The sequence below is a fragment of the Echiichthys vipera genome, assembly GCF_963691815.1.
Source record: "Echiichthys vipera genome assembly, chromosome: 1".
Taxonomy (NCBI): Eukaryota; Metazoa; Chordata; class Actinopteri; order Perciformes; family Trachinidae; genus Echiichthys; species Echiichthys vipera.
The window spans coordinates 41253969-41270213 of NC_139826.1; the positions used below are offsets into that span (position 1 = coordinate 41253969).

At 52.3% G+C, this 16245-nt stretch overlaps 2 protein-coding genes across 7 annotated transcripts in view; one reads left to right on the forward strand and one right to left on the reverse strand.

The window, feature by feature from the left end:
• The window catches only part of LOC310952438 (uncharacterized protein), a 28781-nt gene extending 17630 nt beyond the window's left edge, over positions 1–11151 (forward strand). For 5 of the 6 annotated variants that reach the window (XM_083921050.1, XM_083921051.1, XM_083921052.1 and 2 more), the window contains 5 exons: positions 1304–1477; positions 1572–1745; positions 3105–3278; positions 7957–8003; positions 8928–11151. In XM_083921050.1, the coding sequence (XP_083777176.1) occupies positions 1304–1477; positions 1572–1745; positions 3105–3278; positions 7957–8003; positions 8928–9724 (1366 nt within the window). In that variant the 3' untranslated portion in view covers positions 9725–11151. The remainder of the gene's footprint in view (positions 1–1303; positions 1478–1571; positions 1746–3104; positions 3279–7956; positions 8004–8927) is intronic. The other variant, XR_014593368.1, reaches the window with a different exon arrangement.
• Positions 11152–15768: 4617 nt separating this feature from the next.
• The window catches only part of LOC310952573 (annexin A2-A-like), a 15311-nt gene continuing 14834 nt past the window's right edge, over positions 15769–16245 (reverse strand). Inside the window, exon 13 of the mRNA XM_083921216.1 lies at positions 15769–16004. Coding sequence (XP_083777342.1) covers positions 15945–16004 — 60 coding nt within the window. The 3' untranslated portion in view covers positions 15769–15944. The remainder of the gene's footprint in view (positions 16005–16245) is intronic.

A 16245-nucleotide genomic window follows, 5' to 3' on the forward strand; every position in this document is an offset into this window, starting at 1 on the left:
AGCTAAAGCCTATAACGCGCGTAACTACGGACAGCGGCCCGTCTGAGAGAGGTGGGCTTTAGTAAAGCACGTTTGCACATTTACGAGCACGAGCGTTTGCACGTGTACGAGCACGAGGCCTACGGCGGTTCTGAGGTCATTTCCTGTGCGCCTGTTGGGACGTAGAAAAAAGAAGGAGGGACCATGCGCGGACATTTCAAACAATGGCGGTGAAAGGTTCACGTTGGTGTGATGCGGAGGTGGAGTGTTTACTGCAGATTTGGTCGATGAAAAGATTCAAAAACAGTCGACAAGACGCACAAAAACTCCGAGGTCTACGGAAAGATCTGGAAACAAAGCCACGCATCGCCATGACGTCATCGATGCGTGTGACATGTTACGGCGTGATGACGTATAGGCAGCAAGAAGCATTCTCCGAGGCCCAGGTAGTGTGAGTACAAACGGGCCTGGAGGGGGGGACAAGGACCCTAAAGCACGGGGCACGGGACGGAGGCACAGTGGGAGGGGGCCCTGAGTGTTGACAGCTCTATCCAAGACATTATCAAAGTTGTGGTTAAAAGCCACATCCTGAGCGGGCGGCTTCATGGGGTTTAGTACTGCTTTTACCGTCTTCTGAATTTCCCGATACACCAGGGAAATGCCTAATCCAATCAGCAGATAGCCTGTTGTCATTGTTCCGATTATGTCGACAACCTGAATCTGCTCAATGGAAAAAATAGGCCGGCACACGACCCTCCACTGCTCCCACGAGTCGATTGTGTAACGAGCGGCGAATGTTTCGTCAGAGACAGGTTCCCTCGAACCTGAGCTTCTTGTCGAGGAGATTCTGTCAATCGCGTTGAGAGACCAGTTGACCAATTCTATTACTTTAATTTTGGAGAGCAATGCGGAGAGAGACTCCCAAGTAGAGAGGAGACAAGACGGGATGAGACGTGAGGAGCAAAGCAGGGACGATAAGGGAGTGGGAGAGAGAGAGAGAGATGCGTCAGCCTCTGTTGAGGGCCGAGGGTGAGGGATCTGGGGTTTGACAATGATCATGTTTGATTCATTACAAGTTGGAGAACGTTGGCTTGCATCAGTGATTGAATTTCAGTGAGGCAGTGAGTTGCAGAGGTGATGAATTCAGATGTAGAGCTGGTAATCGTCGGCATAGCGGTGGAAGTGGAGGCTGTGATGGCTTTCGATATTGCCAAGGTGGAGCGTGTAGAGGTTGAATAGGAGAGGACCAAGAACCGAACCCTGGGGGATGCCTCAACGCAGACGAGCCCCTTCCTCTTGACATGTTTTCATGATATTTCTTCAGGCTGAGTGGCTGCAACCTCTCAGAGAGAAGCTGTGAAGCCCTGTCCTCAGTTCTCAGCTCCCAGTCCTCGAGTCTGAAAGAGTTGGACCTGAGTAACAACGACCTCCAGGACTCAGGAGTGAAGCTGCTTTGTGCCGGACTGAAGAGTCCACACTGTAAACTGAAAACCCTCAGGTTAGTACTCAGCTATTTGAAAATGATGAATCTCTGAGCTTTTCTTTAGTTCATATGATCATTGTCTAGATGAACTGACTCAAATTCCTCTCAGGTTGAGTGGCTGTAACCTGTTCAAGAGCAGCTGTGAGGCGCTGTCCTCAATTCTCAGGTTCAAGTCCTCGAGGCTGAAAGAGTTGGATCTGAGTAACAACGACCTGCAGGATTCAGGAGTGACTCTTCTGTCGGCTGGACTGAAGAGACAACACTGTGCACTGGAAACCCTCAGGTCAGGATTAAGACATGTTTATAGAGAGATACCTGCTAATACCAAACACCAACGTGTTAGGGAGGACTTTATTGAGATGCCAGAAAGGAAAACCAAGTGCCAGAGTCCTGTATGTCGTATCCTGAAGGAGTTTATTTATACTTGATCAAGGAGAACAGAAGAGTCGTCCACACTAAGTCGTGAGTGACGCCACCGCTCAAACAGCAAAGTTCAGATTCTTATACTAGAAGGTGGACCGAGACAGCAAGAGCAGATGTGCTAACATCCCATTGGCTATAATGCACAAACATGACAAGTGTTACCTAGTGACAGTGAGTGTTATCATCTAACCCTGCAGCTGTATCTTGAAATCTGCAGAGAGTGACACGGAAGGCGCCAAGGGAATCACGGCCTTGGGAGTCTAGCAAAGATTAACTGACCCCAGCAGTAATCTAACAGGAAGTCGGAGGAGGGAGGGACTCCTTTGTCTTGCCAGTGTTAAGCTAACCTTTACCCTAAACCAGGGGTGTGTTCTTGCTTGGTTGGAACGAAAACCTGCAGACACACGGCCCTTTACTGGATCAGTTTGACACCCTTGCCCTAAACACTCAACAAAGGAGTCCCTGTTGCCTCATGTACAGTGCTCTGCATCCTACCCCTCTCCGACGCAGCCACGATTGTTGTCGTAGAACTTCTGCAGGTGATTGACCTTGCGCATGAGATCAAAAAGTTAGGACCCAGTCTTTTAGGGCATACTCAAACCGTCCATTCGTACCGTGCCCCGGGCCTTAGGGTGAATGTCCCCCCTCCCTCTTCCCCCGTGTTGAACTTGTTTGATTGATCTGGGCCCGGCTTGATTTCTTCTTGCTTATACGGGAAGGTTTTCGTTGTCACCGTACTCTACGGGGGAATTGTTGGGTCTCTGTAAATCATAAATAAGTCACAGAGTGTGGTCTTTACCTACTCTGTAAAGTGTCCTGAGATAACTGTCCGCCGTGGGGAACATAAAAATAGATATCAGGACCGCCATCGATGCTCAGGCTTGTACTCGTATACGTGCACGTGCTCGTGCCCATACATGTGCATCCATGGTTTACTAAAGCCCACCTCTTTCAGCTGGGCCACAGCCCGCAAGCGTACCATACAGTCGTACTCACACTGGTCAAACAATCTAGAGTTTAGCTGTGAAGCGTTCTTGGGCACGGTACGAATTGACAGTGTGAATGCGCCCATAGTGTCATGTCAGGTGCTACTGGGAGCAAAAGAGGTGACGGGTGGTTCAAAACAACCATGGTGATGTTAGCTTAGATGCTGCAATAGCACTAGTTTTATCAGAACAGCACTGGAGGCGTGTAAATGTGAAGCTCTCTCTGTCTTTAGTCTGTCAGGGTGTCTGGTCACAAAGGAAGGAGGTGCTTCTCTGGTCTCAGCTCTGAGCTCCAACCGCTCCCATCTCAGAGAGCTGGACCTGAGCTACAACCATCTAGGAGACTCAGGAGTGAAGCTGCTGTCTGACGGACTGAAGGATCCAAAGTGGAGACTGGACTCTCTCAGGTATGGACAGACAGACAGACTGGACTCTCTCAGGTATGGACAGACAGACTGGACTCTCTCAGGTATGGACAGACAGACTGGACTCTCTCAGGTATGGACAGACAGACAGACTGGACTCTCTTAGGTATGGACAGACAGACTGGACTCTCTCAGGTATGGACAGACAGACTGGACTCTCTCAGGTATGGACGGACAGACTGGACTCTCTCAGGTATGGACAGACAGACTGGACTCTCTCAGGTATGGACGGACAGACTGGACTCTCTCAGGTATGGACAGACAGACAGACTGGACACTCTCAGGTATGGACAGACAGACAGACTGGACACTCTCAGGTATGGACAGACAGACTGGACACTCTCAGGTGTGGACAGACAGACAGACTGGACACTCAGGTATGGACAGACAGACTGGACTCTCTCAGGTGTGGACAGACAGACAGACTGGACTCTCTCAGGTGTGGACAGACAGACTGGACTCTCAGGTGTGGACAGACAGACTGGACTCTCTCAGGTATGGACAGACAGACTGGACTCTCTCAGGTATGGACAGACAGACTGGACTCTCTCAGGTGTGGACAGACAGACAGACTGGACTCTCTCAGGTATGGACAGACAGACAGACTGGACACTCTCAGGTATGGACAGACAGACTGGACTCTCTCAGGTATGGACAGACAGACTGGACTCTCTCAGGTATGGACAGACAGACAGACTGGACTCTCTCAGGTATGGACAGACAGACTGGACTCTCTCAGGTGTGGACAGACAGACCGACTGGACTCTCTCAGGTATGGACAGACAGACTGGGCACGCTCAGGTATGGACAGACAGACAGACTGGACTCTCTCAGGTATGGACAGACAGACTGGACACTCTCAGGTATGGACAGACAGACTGGACTCTCTCAGGTATGGACAGACAGACAGACTGGACTCTCTCAGGTATGGACAGACAGACTGGACTCTCTCAGGTGTGGACAGACAGACCGACTGGACTCTCTCAGGTATGGACAGACAGACTGGGCACGCTCAGGTATGGACAGACAGACAGACTGGACTCTCTCAGGTATGGACAGACAGACAGACTGGACTCTCTCAGGTGTGGACAGACAGACTGGACTCTCTCAGGTGTGGACAGACAGACAGACTGGACTCTCTCAGGTATGGACAGACAGACTGGACTCTCTCAGGTATGGACAGACAGACAGACTGGACTCTCTCAGGTATGGACAGACAGACTGGACTCTCTCAGGTATGGACAGACAGACAGACTGGACTCTCTCAGGTATGGACAGACAGACTGGACTCTCTCAGGTATGGACGGACAGACTGGACTCTCTCAGGTATGGACAGACGGACAGACTGGACACTCTCAGGTATGGACAGACAGACAGACTGGACTCTCTCAGGTATGGACAGACAGACAGACTGGACTCTCTCAGGTATGGACAGACAGACAGACTGGACTCTCTCAGGTATGGACAGACAGACTGGACACTCTCAGGTGTGGACAGACAGACTGGACTCTCTCAGGTATGGACAGACAGACTGGACACTCTCAGGTGTGGACAGACAGACTGGACTCTCTCAGGTATGGACAGACAGACAGACTGGACACTCTCAGGTATGGACAGACAGACGGACTGGACTCTCTCAGGTATGGACAGACAGACTGGACTCTCTCAGGTGTGGACAGACAGACCGACTGGACTCTCTCAGGTATGGACAGACAGACTGGGCACGCTCAGGTATGGACAGACAGACTGGACTCTCTCAGGTATGGACAGACAGACTGGACTCTCTCAGGTATGGACAGACAGACAGACTGGACTCTCTCAGGTATGGACAGACAGACTGGGCACTCAGGTATGGACAGACAGACTGGACTCTCTCAGGTGTGGACAGACAGACAGACTGGACTCTCTCAGGTATGGACAGACAGACTGGGCACGCTCAGGTATGGACAGACAGACTGGACTCTCTCAGGTATGGACAGACAGACTGGGCACTCAGGTATGGACAGACAGACTGGACACTCTCAGGTATGGACAGACAGACTGGACACTCTCAGGTATGGACAGACAGACAGACTGGACTCTCTCAGGTATGGACAGACAGACAGACTGGACTCTCTCAGGTATGGACAGACAGACTGGACTCTCTCAGGTGCGGACAGACAGACAGACTGGACTCTCTCAGGTATGGACAGACAGACTGGACTCTCTCAGGTATGGACAGACAGACAGACTGGACACTCTCAGGTATGGACAGACAGACAGACTGGACTCTCTCAGGTATGGACAGACAGACAGACTGGACTCTCTCAGGTGTGGACAGACAGACAGACTGGACTCTCTCAGGTATGGACAGACAGACAGACTGGACTCTCTCAGGTATGGACAGACAGACAGACTGGACTCTCTCAGGTGTGGACAGACAGACAGACTGGACTCTCTCAGGTATGGACAGACAGACAGACTGGACTCTCTCAGGTGTGGACAGACAGACAGACTGGACTCTCTCAGGTGTGGACAGACAGACAGACTGGACTCTCTCAGGTATGGACAGACAGACAGACTGGACTCTCTCAGGTATGGACAGACAGACTGGACTCTCTCAGGTATGGACAGACAGACAGACTGGACTCTCTCAGGTGTGGACAGACAGACAGACTGGACTCTCTCAGGTGTGGACAGACAGACAGACTGGACTCTCTCAGGTGTGGACAGACAGACAGACTGGACTCTCTCAGGTATGGACGGACAGACTGGACTCTCTCAGGTATGGACAGACAGACTGGACACTCAGGTATGGACAGACAGACTGGACACTCTCAGGTATGGACAGACAGACTGGACACTCTCAGGTATGGACAGACAGACAGACTGGACTCTCTCAGGTATGGACAGACAGACAGACTGGACTCTCTCAGGTGTGGACAGACAGACAGACTGGACTCTCTCAGGTATGGACAGACAGACTGGACTCTCTCAGGTGTGGACAGACAGACTGGACTCTCTCAGGTGTGGACAGACAGACTGGACACTCTCAGGTATGGACAGACAGACTGGACTCTCTCAGGTGTGGACAGACAGACAGACTGGACTCTCTCAGGTATGGACAGACAGACAGACTGGACTCTCTCAGGTATGGACAGACAGACAGACTGGACTCTCTCAGGTGTGGACAGACAGACAGACTGGACACTCTCAGGTATGGACAGACAGACTGGACTCTCTCAGGTATGGACAGACAGACTGGACTCTCTCAGGTATGGACGGACAGACAGACTGGACTCTCTCAGGTATGGACAGACAGACTGGACTCTCTCAGGTATGGACAGACAGACAGACTGGACTCTCTCTCAGGTATGGACAGACAGACAGACTGGACTCTCTCAGGTGTGGACAGACAGACTGGACTCTCTCAGGTGTGGACAGACAGACAGACTGGACTCTCTCAGGTATGGACGGACAGACAGACTGGACTCTCTCAGGTATGGACAGACAGACTGGACTCTCTCAGGTATGGACAGACAGACAGACTGGACACTCTCAGGTGTGGACAGACAGACAGACTGGACTCTCTCAGGTGTGGACAGACAGACTGGACTCTCTCAGGTGTGGACAGACAGACAGACTGGACACTCTCAGGTATGGACAGACAGACTGGACTCTCTCAGGTGTGGACAGACAGACAGACTGGACTCTCTCAGGTATGGACAGACAGACAGACTGGACTCTCTCAGGTGTGGACAGACAGACAGACTGGACTCTCTCAGGTATGGACAGACAGACAGACTGGACTCTCTCAGGTGTGGACAGACAGACAGACTGGACTCTCTCAGGTGTGGACAGACAGACAGACTGGACTCTCTCAGGTATGGACAGACAGACTGGACTCTCTCAGGTATGGACAGACAGACAGACTGGACTCTCTCAGGTATGGACAGACAGACAGACTGGACACTCTCAGGTGTGGACAGACAGACAGACTGGACTCTCTCAGGTATGGACAGACAGACTGGACTCTCTCAGGTGTGGACAGACAGACAGACTGGACTCTCTCAGGTGTGGACAGACAGACAGACTGGACTCTCTCAGGTATGGACAGACAGACTGGACTCTCTCAGGTATGGACAGACAGACTGGACTCTCTCAGGTGTGGACAGACAGACAGACTGGACTCTCTCAGGTGTGGACAGACAGACAGACTGGACTCTCTCAGGTACGGACAGACAGACAGACTGGACTCTCTCAGGTGTGGACAGACAGACAGACTGGACTCTCTCAGGTGTGGACAGACAGACAGACTGGACTCTCTCAGGTATGGACAGACAGACAGACTGGACTCTCTCAGGACTGGTCTTTTGGGTTTAAGGGTGTTTTAGGTCTTGATGGACTCTTAAATGTAATGCTGCTGTTAATCTGTGGGGCGCTCAGGAGCCGAGGCAACAGTCCAATGAAGTCCCACTCTCATTGCTTTGGTACAGTTTCCCTTTCTTTGCAAGTAGAGTCACTTAAACGACTTTGCGACCTCCTCGCCCATTCAGTGGTTGGTCAGGATCGACTCAGGACTTATGCGCTGCAGTGCACCAGCGTGAGCAGGACTAAACACCTGTGCCGGTGTCTCTGATGACCAGATCCTGAATGATTGTGGCCTTGTTTCTTCCTGCAGGGTCGACCACGATGGGCCGGAGAGACTGAGACCTGGCGTGAAGAAGTGTGAGTGTGTTTTGAGTTTTTATTAAGGTAGAAATCCAGGAGAGATGCTAACAGCCGACGTGGCTAACAGTGATTAGCTCGGGGCAGCACGGTGAAGGCATTCAAAGGTCTTTTTTAACCACTAATGGTGCTGAAAATAACACAAACCTCTGCAGCAGCATGAGAAGAGTCCCTACGCACACAACAAAGCAGCAATGGGCTCCTTCCTTAGGTTTGATGTGGAAAAGTCTGGAAATGTTTGGAAAGTGCTTGAATTTAAGGTAACAGTTAAAATAAATGTCCAGGGCTTATTTGATTTATGTAACGAACACGACCGTGGGACGATTTTATGGCAGAATTATAAGAACGTCAGGACAATGATGAAGGATCCCTCCAGAGTTGATGTTCAACCCTTTGCTAATGTAGCTTCTTGAGTGCAGCTAGTCGAGCAGATGCTTCAGAGAAGAGGAAGATGATGCCAGAATTGTGCCGTCAGCGTCGGTGTTGATCACGGTGGTACCTGAAGTGTCCACAGTTATATAAACCCTCATTATGTTTGGTTTATAATGTCCTGTTTGGGGAGAAAGGGCCTTACGTGACTGATGTGTTCTTCCTCCTTCGGGTCTCGGACTTGGGGAGCCCCCAGACCCCCTTTTGCGTAAGACAACTCTTTCTCTCAGCAAACATCTGAATGAGAATCCGATGTTTCCGTCCTTTCTGAGATGTCCTCAGTTTGGCTCGAGGATCTCCAAGTCCTCTTGAAAGACCCTGTACCTTTTGTAACGGTCATTTTAATATGCAACAAGACTTGTCGGCGTTCTCTCCTACAGTACATCTCCATATGACCTGCACCGAGATACCACACAGTCTCAGTACTTGTTCGTAAAGTTGTTCGATCATCAGATAATAACCTGCAGCTGTATCGTGTCTCGTTCTCTCCATCAGATGTCTGTAAACTGGAGGTGGACACAAACACGGTTCACAGGAAACTCAAACTGTCTGACAACAACAAGAAGGTGACACGGGTGAGGAGGCCTCAGCCGTACCCCGATCACCCCGACAGGTTCGAGTCCTCGGCCTCTCAGGTGCTGTGCCGAACGGGTCTGACGGGCCGCTGTTACTGGGAGGTGGAGTGGCGAGGAGACGTGTCCGTGTCGGGGAGTTACAGGGACATCAGGAGGCGAGGGGACGGGAGAGACTGTGAGTTTGGGAAGAACGACCAGTCCTGGAGTCTGTACTGCTCCGACGACAACCAGTGGTCTGTTTATCACAATAACAGAAGACGAGTCATCGCCCCTCCCCCCCGCCCCACATACCTCGAACTCCTCCTCCTCCTGGTCCCTGTTTTCTTTCTCTTCCCCATCGTCCTCGTTCCCCTCCTCCTCTTACCCCCACACCTCGCCCTCCTCCTCTTCCTCGTCCTCTGTCTCCTCCTCCTCTTTGCCCTTCGTCCTCATCTTCCTTCGCGCTCGTCCTTCTTCTCCTTCTTCTCGTCCTCCACCTTTCGCTCCATGTTCCCCTCCTCCTCCTCCTCCTCCTCCTCCTCCTCCTCCTCCTCCTCTTCCTCTTCGGACTCAAACAGAGTTGCAGTGTATTTGGACTGTCCTGCCGGCACGCTGTCTTTCTACAGAGTCTCGTCGGACACACTGATCCACCTCTGCACCTACAACAACACGTTCACTGAGCCTCTGTATCCTGGGTTCAGGCTCTGGTCTGGATCCTCAGTGTCCCTGCAGGACTAAGAGTCTCCTGTGGTCCACCATCAGAGATTTTTTTACCCATATAACTAGAAACACTTAGCCTCTGGTTCTGGATCAGGTCTCAGGGGCAGCAGCTCCAGCCTCTGATCCTAGATCAGGTCTCAGGGGCAGCAGCTCCAGCCTCTGGTCCTGGATCAGGTCTCAGGGCAGCAGCTCCAGCCTCTGGTCCTGGATCAGGTCTCAGGGCAGCAGCTCCAGCCTCTGGTTCTGGATCAGGTCTCAGGGGCAGCAGCTCCAGCCTCTGATCCTGGATCAGGTCTCAGGGTCAGCAGCTCCAGCAGGGACCCCAAACTTCCCTTTCCCGGGCCACATTAACCAGCTCTAACTGGGGGATCCTGAGGCGTTCCCAGGCCAGTGTGGAGATCTAATCTCTCCACCTGGTCCTGGGTCTTCCCCGAGGCCTCCTCCCAGCTGGACGTGCCTGGAACACCTCCCTAGGGAGGCGCCCAGGGTTCATCCTTACCAGATGATCCTGAACCACCTCAACTGGCTCCTTTCAACACAAAGGAGCAGCGGCTCTACTCCGAGTTCCTCACGGATGCTGAATTTCTCCGGGACGGGGAAGGGGCTCCCAGCAGCCCCCTCTACTCAGTGAGGACACTAACTGCAGAGTGATCGGTGCATCAGAGTCCATCTGTCTTTGGTCTCCTTCTACCTGAACTGCAGAAAGACTGGAAATGAACTGGACTGATTTCTTCACTTGTAACAGTTTTAATTGTTTTATCTGTTGTCTGTTTTGTTGTAACTGTGTAACTTTTGCGGACTCTCGGCCAGGACTCCCTTTAAAAAGAGGTTTTGTCCCCCCCCCAGGCCCGTTTGTACTCACTCTACCTGGGCCTCGGAGAATGCTTCTTGCTGCCTATACGTCATCACGCCGTAACACGTCACACGCATTGATGACGTCATGGCGATGCGTGGCTTTGTTTCCAGATCTTTCCGTAGACCTCGGAGTTTTTGTGCGTCTTGTCGACTGTTTTTGAATCTTTTCATCGACCAAATCTGCAGTAAACACTCCACCTCCGCATCACACCAACGTGAACCTTTCACCGCCATTGTTTGAAATGTCCGCGCATGGTCCCTCCTTCTTTTTTCTACGTCCCAACAGGCGCACAGGAAATGACCTCAGAACCGCCGTAGGCCTCGTGCTCGTACACGTGCGCACGCTCGTGCTCGTGCACGTGCAAACGTGCTTTACTAAAGCCCACCTCTCCCAAACGGGCCGTGGACGGCAAGCGTGTTTTTACGTAAAGCTGTTCTTTAGCAGGACGCCCATGAAGAAGAGATCTTTATTAATGTTTAATAAACATTTAACAAAGAACAGTATCTTTATTTTTCCTGTTTCACAAACAGCATCTTTACACAAAGTGTCATATTTTCTAATGTTTTACAAATAAAATCTAGACTTTTTAACTGAAATGCATCACGTTCATGTGTGTTGGTCTTATACTTTTATTCATTGTGTTTTTGTGTGTTTATTTATGTTTATTTAGCCGTTCACATCCTTTTATTCTTATTTTCCTCTGTTGACTACACAGGATCCAGGTCCTGTCAGGGTCCAGGTTCTATCAGGATCCAGGTCCTGTCAGGGTCCAGGTTCTATCAGGGACCAGGTCCTGTCAGGATCCAGGTTCTATCAGGATCCAGGTCCTGTCAGGATCCAGGTTCTGTCAGGGTCCAGGTCCTGTCAGGGTCCAGGTCCTTTCAGGATCCCGGTTCTGTCAGGGTCCAGGTCCTGTCAGGGTCCAGGTCCTGTCAGGGTCCAGGTCCTTTCAGGATCCCGGTTCTGTCAGGATCCAGGTCCTGTCAGGATCCAGGTCCTGTCAGGGTCCCGGTACTGTCGGGATCCAGTTCTTGTCGGGATCCAGGTCCTGTCGGGATCCAGGTCCTGTCAGGATCCAGGTCCTGTCGGGATCCCGTTCCTGTCAGGATCCCTGTCCTGTCAGGGGTCCAGTTCCTGTCGGGATCCAGGTCCTGTCAGGGTCCAGGTTCTGTCAGGATCCAGGTCCTGTCGGGATCCAGGTCCTGTCAGGATCCAGGTCCTGTCGGGATCCCGTTCCTGTCAGGATCCCTGTCCTGTCAGGGGTCCAGTTCCTGTCGGGATCCAGGTCCTGTCAGGGTCCAGGTTCTGTCAGGATCCAGGTCCTGTCGGGATCCAGGTCCTGTCAGGGTCCAGGTCCTGTCAGGATCCAGGTCCTGTCGGGGTCCAGGTCCTGTCAGGGTCCAGGTCCTGTCAGGGTCCAGGTCCTTTCAGGATCCCGGTTCTGTCAGGGTCCAGGTCCTGTCAGGGTCCAGGTCCTTTCAGGATCCCGGTTCTGTCAGGATCCCGGTTCTGTCAGGATCCAGGTCCTGTCAGGGTCCAGGTCCTTTCAGGATCCCGGTTCTGTCAGGATCCAGGTCCTGTCAGGGTCCCGGTCCTGTCAGGATCCAGGTCCTGTCAGGATCCCGGTTCTGTCAGGATCCAGGTCCTGTCAGGATCCAGGTCCTGTCGGGGTCCCGGTCCTGTCGGGATCCAGTTCTTGTCGGGATCCAGGTCCTGTTAGGGTCCAGGTCCTGTCAGGATCCCGGTTCTGTCAGGATCCAGGTCCTGTCATGATACCTGTCCTGTCGGGATCCAGGTCCTGTCGGGATCCAGGTCCTGTCAGGATCCAGGTCCTGTCAGGATCCTTGTCCTGTCAGGATCCCGGTCCTGTCAGGATCCCGGTCCTGTCGGGATCCAGGTCCTGTCGGGATCCAGGTCCTGTCGGGATCCAGGTCCTGTCAGGATCCAGGTCCTGTCATGATACCTGTCCTGTCGGGATCCAGGTCCTGTCGGGATCCCGGTCCTGTCAGGATCCCGGTCCTGTCGGGATCCAGGTCCTGTCGGGATCCAGGTCCTGTCGGGATCCAGGTCCTGTCAGTCTCGTCCCTCTTCCTGTTGTGTTAGTTTGTCTCCCTCTGTCTGTTTCTTGTGTGTGTGTGTGTGTATGTGTGTGTGTGTGTGTGTGTGTGTGTGTGTGTGTGTGTGTGTGTGTGTGTGTGTGTGTGTGTGTGTGTGTGTGTGTGTGTGTGTGTGTGTGTGTGTGTGTGTGTGTGTGTGTGTGTGTGTGTGGCTCGTCTCCTCGTTAACGCAAATGGATAAAGAGCCGGATCTGACCCACGCCCGGTGCCAGACCGCTGTGTCGCCTCACAGCGAGAGGGTTCCAGGTTTGAATCCCTTCTGTGTGGAGTTTGCATGTTGTCCCCGTGTCTGCGTGGGTTTTCTCCGGGTTCTCCGGTTTCCTCCCACAGTCCAAAGACGTGCAGGTGTTGGGTTCATTGATGACTCTAAATCACCCGTAGGTGTGAATGGTTGTCTGTCTCTGTTCGTCTCTATGTGTCCTGTGATAGACTGGCGTCCTGTCCAGGGTGGACCCCGCCTCACGCCCGATGTCAGCTGAGACCCCGACAGGGACAAGAGGCTGAAGATGAATGAATGAATGAATGTCTCTCGTTTGGTTGCTTCCTCCTTCATGATCGTGTTCCCTTTGTGTTGCTTTGTCTCGTGTTCATCGTGTCTTTGTCTCTTTCGTAGTTTCCAGAGTTCCTGTCGTTCGTGTTTCGTCTCCTGATCCCCGCGTTTGGTTTCCCCCTTGTCTCCACCCGGACCCTGGTCCTGTTTTCCCGTTCCCTGGTTTGTGTTTGTTTCTGGTTTTCGTCAATTAAGTATCTGTTTAGATCTTCCTCGTGTCCGTCTCTGCGTTTGGGTCCTGCTCCTCGGAGTTACTCCCCGCAGACGCTCGCCAGGCGGTGTCCGCCCAGGGAGTCCTACTCGGTCAACACTCACAGACACTAAAGGGATCCTGGAGAGCCTGAGTAAGTTGTCCGCTTGCGTGTTTCTCGCATTGAGAGTAGCCCGGTTCGGCCTGTCCTAGCTTCCTCTGCTAACGCTGAGTCACCCGCTACCCCGGCTTGTAATCCTCTGCCCCCATCTACCCGCGCCTGAGCGTTATGATGGGAAGTAAGGTGAATGCAGTGATTTTGTGTTTCAGTGTTCACTAGTGTTCGGCCAACAGCCCCTTACTCACGCTAACGACGGCGCTAAGCTAGCTTATGTGTTAGGCTTGCTCTGTGGTAGGGCCCGTTCCTGGGGAGCCGGATTTTGCGTTGGAGTTTCGTGCCCTGGCGGCTGAATTGAGATGGGATGATAGAGCGCTGCAGGGTGTTTTCTTCAAGGGCCCTAACGAGGAGGTAAAGGACTTTTTGGTGGGTCGATCCGACACCAGTAGCTTTCCGGAACTCATCGGTTTAGCTATAAGGATAGACAACCGTCTCTGTGAGAGACGCCGTGAGCATCGGCCATTACCTCCTCTATCAGTTGCCACTTGCAGTTTCGCAAGACCCCGTCACTAGGCGGCCCTGCAACCCAGTTAATCTGAGTGTTCCTCAGCCGTCCGCTCTTTCCAGGGAGGTATCTATGCAACTGGGTCGTAGCCGCCTAACCCTGGCAGAACGGCAGGGTCGTTTCAGGGGGAGGCTTTGTATTCACTGTGGGGCTCCAAACCGTCAACCGGCCTCCTGCCCTGTCCAGTTAAACTCCCAGGATCACCAGTCGCAGACAGGGTTCTGGCGAGTCGTTCTGTTGTCCCTGCACTTCCCCGTAAACGTATCGACCTGGACACCATTTTGAGCTGCGAGGACAGAGACGACCCCCTCCGCGCCTTAATTGATTCAGGAGCAGATACAAATATTCTGGATGCTGAATATGTAAAAGCCAGATTACGACTGCACCTCTAGATTCTCCACTAGTGGTTAAAGGTCTCGGTGGTGAGGAGCTCGCCCAGATCTCAGTCCAGACGATTCCCATGACTTTGTCACTAGCTGGGAATCACACGGAGACCATAGCTGTTCACGTAATGCCCTCTGCTAATGCCCCCGTGGTTCTTGGTCTTCCTTGTAATCACTCACACCCCTGTAACTGACTGGGTAACAGCAGGGTGGTGAGTTGGAGCCGCAGTTGTCACTCGTCCTGTCTTCACTCGGCCCCAGCTTGGTGTATCAGTGACCCCAGCTCCTTGTTGCCTGAACCCCCTGATCTGTCCTGAGGGCCACCAGTGTATCATGACCTCGCCTAAGTATTTAGCCAGACTAAGGGCGCACTCCCACTGATCCTCCGCACCGCGCCAAAACAGGTTTTACAGGTCAAGCCTGGTTCCTTTGACCAGTGTGAGTGCAACCGTACCACGTCTAGGAGCGGCACTCTTGCCGTCCACGGCCCGTTTGGGAGAGGTGGGCTTTAGTAAAGCACGTTTGCACGTGTACGAGCACGAGCGTGCGCACGTGTACGAGCACGAGGCCTACGGCGGTTCTGAGGTCATTTCCTGTGCGCCTGTTGGGACGTAGAAAAAAGAAGGAGGGACCATGCGCGGACATTTCAAACAATGGCGGTGAAAGGTTCACGTTGGTGTGATGCGGAGGTGGAGTGTTTACTGCAGATTTGGTCGATGAAAAGATTCAAAAACAGTCGACAAGACGCACAAAAACTCTGAGGTCTACGGAAAGATCTGGAAACAAAGCCACGCATCGCCATGACGTCATCAATGCGTGTGACGTGTTACGGCGTGATGACGTATAGGCAGCAAGAAGCATTCTCCGAGGCCCAGGTAGTGTGAGTACAAACGGGCCTGGAGGGGGGACAAGGACCCTAAAGCACGGGGCACGGGACGGAGGTACAGTGTGAGGGCGCCCTAAGGCTCGATCCTTACCACCTCACCGTCCCTACGATGACCCTATTGACTTGTTATCGTGGTCGACCTTTCCCACCAGTCGCCTATATAACCTGTCAGGGCCTGAGCGTGAGGCCGGGGCTGTCCGTCCTTCTTCCTCTCGCTGGGAGCAGGTTTTGTCTTTGTGGCCAAGAAGCACAAATCTCCACGGCCGTGTGTTGATTCCCGTGGTTTGAAGAATATAACTGTCAAGATAAAATGTCCCCGTTGCGAAGACTAACTCGCCATTTTAAATAGTTTTTACATAAGAAATGAATTCAAAAACAGTCTCAGATTCATTTTCTGACACAAACAGAAGTTGTTGTTTTATTTCGGCTGCTCACAAAGATGCAGCTGTTCAGTTTAATGAGGAGGTAAACAGGAAGAGGCTCGAACTCGAACACTGTGAGAACGTCTGCAGTCAGTGGATCCTTCAAACCCAACGGGCTTCTGGGAAACGGTGCCCGGACGGCGTGCAGGTCTCAGTCGTCCCCTCCGCACAGACTGAGCAGAGCCTTCTGGTAGTCTCCCTTCGTGTGCTCCTGCAGCGCGCAGACACACACACACACACACACACACACACACACACACACACACACACACACACACACACACACACACACACGTCAGCAGCACGTTAGAGATCAGGGTTATACTTTGTGTTTATGTTTTTAGTCGTGTTAAAGGTTTAATCTGTGGAATCTTTATTAAAACTACATTTAGAACAACAACACACACACACACACACACACACACACACACACACACACACACACGGGGCGT